The sequence below is a fragment of the Austrofundulus limnaeus genome, unplaced genomic scaffold (assembly GCF_001266775.1).
Source record: "Austrofundulus limnaeus strain Quisiro unplaced genomic scaffold, Austrofundulus_limnaeus-1.0 Scaffold163, whole genome shotgun sequence".
NCBI lineage: Eukaryota > Metazoa > Chordata > Actinopteri > Cyprinodontiformes > Rivulidae > Austrofundulus > Austrofundulus limnaeus.
In genome coordinates this window covers 1131435-1137510 of record NW_013952565.1, presented here as the reverse complement: position 1 = coordinate 1137510, position 6076 = coordinate 1131435, and the positions used below count along the sequence as shown (strand labels likewise).

General features: G+C 37.4%; 1 protein-coding gene across 1 annotated transcript in view; it reads right to left on the bottom strand.

Moving 5' to 3' along the window:
• Positions 1 to 347: 347 nt before the first annotated feature.
• The window catches only part of josd1 (Josephin domain containing 1), a 29076-nt gene continuing 23347 nt past the window's right edge, over positions 348 to 6076 (bottom strand). Inside the window, exons 4-5 of the mRNA XM_014017220.1 lie at positions 5059 to 5253; positions 348 to 615 (exon numbers count right to left, since the gene is read on the bottom strand). Of these exons, the coding sequence (XP_013872674.1) occupies positions 516 to 615; positions 5059 to 5253 (295 nt within the window). The 3' untranslated portion in view covers positions 348 to 515. The remainder of the gene's footprint in view (positions 616 to 5058; positions 5254 to 6076) is intronic.

Below are 6076 nucleotides of genomic sequence, written 5' to 3'. Positions count from 1 at the left end.
TTAGGAAGGTGTGTAGGCAAGACTTTTGTATTGAGGGTAAAGCCTCGTGTCCTACTGCTCAGACTCTGACTCCAACATGGCTGTTCTCTTTGAGCAAGTGGAGACGTTTAATCAACCTTTATCAATGCGAACAGTCTCCAGCTGTACTGTACGTCGATGACTCATTAGTGATCGTCGTGACAGGAGTCAGAGCTGTGAACTCCAACAACTCTGAAAACTTGATAAAATAAAGGAATAATAATAAAGAGAGGACTGGAGAATCTGCCTCAACGTGTATAAAAACAGAAGAATATGTAAAGTGTGTAGTTTGATTCTCCCTGGATATTCTTTCCTCCTCCCTCGCTTTGTATCAGATTTGTGTTCAGCTGCAGCTGTGTAAACAAAACCCAAGGAAAGAGGCGTGACGTGGAAACAAAGTGTGCATCAATACAATTGGCTGCATCCTCTCCTCTCTGCTTTGCGATTGGCTCAGTGTCCCCGCTCCCCAGGAGCTGTGATTGGCTGTTCAGACACTTTCAGACATCAGACCGCCATGTTTGGTGTGCCTCCACCTCTTCAGAGACAACCAACAGGAGTTCACAATTTTTCCCTCGCAGCTGCTGGCGAAGAAACTTCCTGGATTTTTAAGGGGGAAAAGAAATCAAATAAATCAGAAAAAACAGTTATTAAACAAAAAAATGTCTGAATGTGTAAAACTGTACAAACCAAGCATGACTTTTCATGTCAAAGTTTAGGACTAGGACTTTTATTATGTTTTTTTTAATTTGAAGCCAATCAAATTAAAATGTCTTCTATAGTCAACTATAACTCAGATAGTTTTACAGATATTGTACTAAAGGTTGATGGAAGAATTTGAGCACCGTCTCTAACACAAACTCCAAGGCCTACGTTTTGAACACTACTGTTGGAGTCAGCCCTGGCTTCTTTTAGTAAAATATCACATGGAAGATTACAGTAGCTGCGTTTCCATTGCAAATGTGCGCAAAACTTTGTCGATATTCTGTTCATGTAAAAAAATTAAAAAATTTTAAAAAACACGGTTTTGCAACTGCGGTGTTTCCATTAAGTAAGAAATGTTATTAAAGTCACGTGAATACGTTTGTTCTCATGATAAGTCGTTACAAACATGGCAGCGATGGATGTAAACACATAGCATGTTGCTACCACGACACTAGCGCTCATCATCAGAGGAGACGTCGGCGTCTTTTATCGAGGCTTTCCAGAGACAAGTCCCTACTTGGGAGCGGCTACGTATGCTGTGTTTTTGGGRAATTGTAKTCGGTRAGTTTACTATTTTATACTACTTCTGTGATATTACTACTATTTCTACTTCCTGTTATCTTCTTCATCATCGTCTTTTTCACCAGTAGAAACAGACGGTTGTTGATCAGTTGACTCCTGTGATGTGAAAAAACTGTTTCCATTGCAGTTTTGCGAAAAATACCAATTTCGATACGACCAAAAAAAACCACCTCATCCTAGCGCAAAAACATTTTGTTGAAAAACGTAATTTTTTTCGAAACTGACGTGTTTCCATTGAGCAAATTTATTTTCGAAATTCTAATTTGTGCAATTTCATGGTCAATAGAAACACAGCTAGTGAAAGCCTCAGAAAGCAATACTGGATGTACAACTGGTTCCCAGTCAAAGCCAGTCTAATTAGTGTGAACGCTTCCCAAGCATTCACACTATTTTTTCTACCGTATGTTTTATGGCATGTATCTCGTTCCCCAATTTTTGTGCAATTTTAACAATTCATAAATCAAAATGTTCAGCTCCTTTAGGACATTCCAGCTATGAAGTTTCGTAGTTCAGCTATTTATTCATTTAAAGCTATTTCACTTTTTCTGCCACATTTTTGCCATTGAAAATGAATAGAGCTGTTTTCAACGTCCTTAAAATCCTTGAAAATGTTTCTAAATCTTTACATCCTTACACGTTTTGTTCTGGTTCGGCTCTTTTTATCTTCCTTGTGCTAATTCTTGCTTCTTTTTTTGCTAATTTTACCTTTTTTCTGCTTCTTCTGACAATTTTGGCTTTTTTGAACCTCTTTCTACCAATTTGAGCTGTTTATGCTTCTCATATTTGCTTTCTGCAGTATTCAGGTATTTGCTGCAATTTTAGCTAATGTTCAGCTGTTATTAGCTAAAGTTAGTATTTTGAGCTGAATTCACATTTTGGTGGCTGTTTCACTTCTTTCTGCTTAGTTCAGCTCTTTATGCTTCCTAATGTAAGAGTTTTTAGCTACATTTTAGCTGCTTTACTGCACTTATGGGATGTTTTAGCTATTTTACAACAAATTGTAATTTTGTTTTTGTATTCTGATGCATTTTTTCTGCTAATTAGACTTTTTATACTCGTTTCACCATCTTGGTGCTATTTTCAACTTGTGTTTGCTACTTTTTCTCTTGTTTTTATAATTTTAGCTACTCTCTGCTTTTTCAGCTATCTTTCTGCTCTTTTCAGTTATTATTCTGCTAAGTCTTTTTAAACTCATCTTGTAATATTCTGCTGCGTTTTTGCTTTTGTTTCTTTTCAGTAGGGACCAGAGAAGGGGCGCAGAAAGACGGGGGCTCTGCGGTGACCCCCATTTTTCTGCCATGTGTCAGGGACAAACGAAACAAATGCTTCAACAGATTTGTTTTTATTTATTTATTTTTCCTTCTTAAATGTCAGATGAAAAAGCCTGAATTTAGCCTGAAACTCTCAGACTGAAGAAGTCTCTTGGAGGAGAGACGAAACGTTTCATTARAGAAGAACCCGTCCAGAAGACCTATACAATTTTTTTTCCTCCGTCAGATGTTCATGTTTTTGTATTTGGTGTGAACAATTGTTTGAATGTGTTTGTCCCCCTTAGTTTTATTTACAAAGACCTGAACATATTTATCAATGCATTTAGGTGGTTATTTGAATTTGTTAAGTGAGTGAAATGCCTTTTGCCTAAGTTCATTTCATAAAAGCCAATCAGTCTGAGTTTTAAATGAACAGCAGCAGTTCCATTCAGTGTGTCGACAGCGTCTGTTGGCAGGTGACTACAGCTGACTTTTTATTTATACTTTCCTAACAGAGCACTTCACTGTCAGACTGCAGGTTTACTTGTGGTTCCTGGAGTTTCTAAAAGTAGAATGGGAGGCAGAGCTTTCAGTTATCAAGCTCCTCTCTTGTGGAACCAACTTCCAGTTTCTGTCCGTGAGGCTGACACTCTGTCTACTTTAAGATTAGACTGAAGACTTTCCTTTTTCATAAATCCTATAGTTAGACTTAGGTTTCCTGAGTTATTCTTCATTTCTGCTGCTATAGACTTAGACTGCTGGAGCACAAACTGAGCACATTTCCTCACTCTTCTATCTTTAGTCCTCTACTTGTTTGTTTTTATTTTATCAATAACGTGTTTTCTTTGTCTCTCCTCCAGAGGAAAATACAAAGATGGGAGAGTGTTACGAAGCAAAGTTTCAGCACAGTCTGCAGCTTCTTTACATTTACTGTTTTTTTTATGTACAGTTCCCTGAGACAACAGTTGTTGTGACTTGGCGCTATATAAATAAAATGAATTGATTTGAATTGAATTGAAACTTCATCTATGCTTCTTATTTTATTCTTCTAGATCTCACTGCTGCCTTTGACACAGTGGATCATGAAGTTTTATTATCTTGTTTGGAGTACAGTTGGGATGAAAGGCTCAGCTCTTAAATGGTTTGAGTCCTACTTATCTGATAGGAGTTTTTCTGTWCATMTTGGAGATTTTTATTCCTCAAAGGCTCCTCTTAAATGTGGGGTACCTCAAGGCTCAATACTGGGCACAATTTTATTTTCTATTTATTTGCTCCCACTGGGGTCCATTTTCAAGAAATACAATGTGTCATTTCATTTTTATGCAGATGACATTCAGATTTATTTACCTTTAAGATCTGGTGGACCTCAGCATGTGGAGAATCTGCAGAATTGCTTAAAGGACGTTAAAAGTTGGATGGAGCTAAACTTTCTTTGTCTAAATGAAAATAAAACAGAGGTCATTGGGTTTGGCAAAAGTGACCTACTGGTAGGATTTAACACAGTGCTGTTGGCTGTTATTTGGATTTTGATTGTCATTTTATTAAGAATCTTGGAGTTTTTTTAGAGAACAATTTTAAATTTGACAAGCAGATCAGTGCAGTGGTCCGGTCTAGTTTTTATCATTTAAGGCTCATCAGTAAAGTCAAGCCTTATTTTCCACATGAAAACCTTGAGAGGGTTATTCATGCTTTTATTTTCTCCAGACTGGATTATTGCAATTCCCTCTACAGTGGGATTGACCAGTCTCTGCTCCACCATCTTCAGTTGGTTCAGAATTCTGCTGCTCGTTTGCTAACGGGGACTATCTGAGCACATTACCCCTGTATTACATTCCCTTCACTGGCTGCCTGTTTCTTATAGGATTGTTTTTAAAGTTTAACTTTTGGTTTTAATGTTTACATGGTCTGGTTACCTCTCTGAGCTTCTACACAGTTACCATCCAGGTATGAGATCTGAGATCTGAGGATCAGATGCTTTTGGTGGTTCCCAGGACCCGGCTGGTGAATAAAGGGGACAGAGCTTCTCAGCTGTGGCTCCTAAACTTTGGAACAGTCTCCCTCTTTCTATGCGGTCTGCCAGAACACTTATTGAGCTTAAATCTCTTTTAAAGACCCATCTTTTTGGTTTGGCTTTTAACTCCAGAGACCACATGTAATGTAATAGCCTAGTCTCTCACTCTCTCTCCATTTATTTTTTTCTCCCTTTTGTTTTGTTTTTCAAGTTCTGATTGTTTTTGCATGCTTTTATACTACTATGTTTTTATTTTATTTTTTATTTTTTGCTTTGCAGCACTTTGGTTGCCTTGGGGTTTGTAAAGTGCTATATAAATAAAGCTTTGATTGATTGATTTCAGCTTTTCAAATTCAACTTGCTTTAACGGTTTTGCTATTAAACATTTTCAGCAGCTTTCAGCTAAAGTTTTTAGCAATAGGCATTCACACTAGCATTTTCACAGGAAATGAGATTTCCCTAGTTCAAGATCCATGTACCTAACGGCCCTCTCACCTGAGCTCATCTGGACTGCCAATGGGTTGAGGGTTCCGCAGCTTGGAGTCCAGGTTGTAGTAGACTCCTCCCACCTCTCTGACACCAATCCAGTGCTGGCGTTTGAGCGGCAGCCGGAGAGGCCCCCAGCGCAGATTGGACGGTGCGTTCAGAATAAAACCCTCCACATTCGACAGCTCAATGCTGCCCACATCCCTGAAGGAAGAAAGTTAACCTAAAGTTAATTATGAACATCAGAAAACAATCAGGAAATGTTTTTATAGCAGGAAGTGTTTGATTGTGTTGGACCAATTAACCTGTTTAAGTCATGCTCACGAAACAAAGTCGTGGCTGGAAAATACAATTTTACTAAAGATTCTTCTCAATATATTTTAATTTTTAAATATATATAAATAATATTCTTCTCAATTCAGATTATTCTCAATAATGTTTTTGTCCATGTCTGTAAGCAAAATAACTTATGACTCATATAGAACTAGGAGGCTTTTAAAGGGATCCACGATTAGTTGTAACATTAGATTTTATTTGATCAACATATATTTTAACTGTAAAAAAGACTGTAAAAATACTGTAGGCTGTTTGGTTTTTATAATTGTTAAACTAAAAGTTTAAAAATATAATTTAACACAGACGGAGCCNTAAATAAGTATTTATATTTGTGTACAAGTTGTTTAGATGGTCGAAAAGTCTGTGTTTTTAGGGTTATTAATAAAGTTTGTATACTCAGACCAGTAATATTTGGGGTCACAAGTTTTTGCCATGGATATTTTGTGGGGCAGAAGATAAAAAGTTTGGGAACCACTGGGGTAGGGGAACTTTGCCCACCACTGGATTTCTGAGTGCTCCCTGACACCACATGGCAGAGGGATTCAGACCATCGTTTTGTCCTCAAGTGTTCGAGACGAGGACAGTAAAGAGATGATTAACAAGAAAGATAGACTTAAATTAAAATGTTTATCTCTGCGACATCGCAAATAGTCCTTACAATCAGTAGTAGTATTTACTGTAAGTACAATAT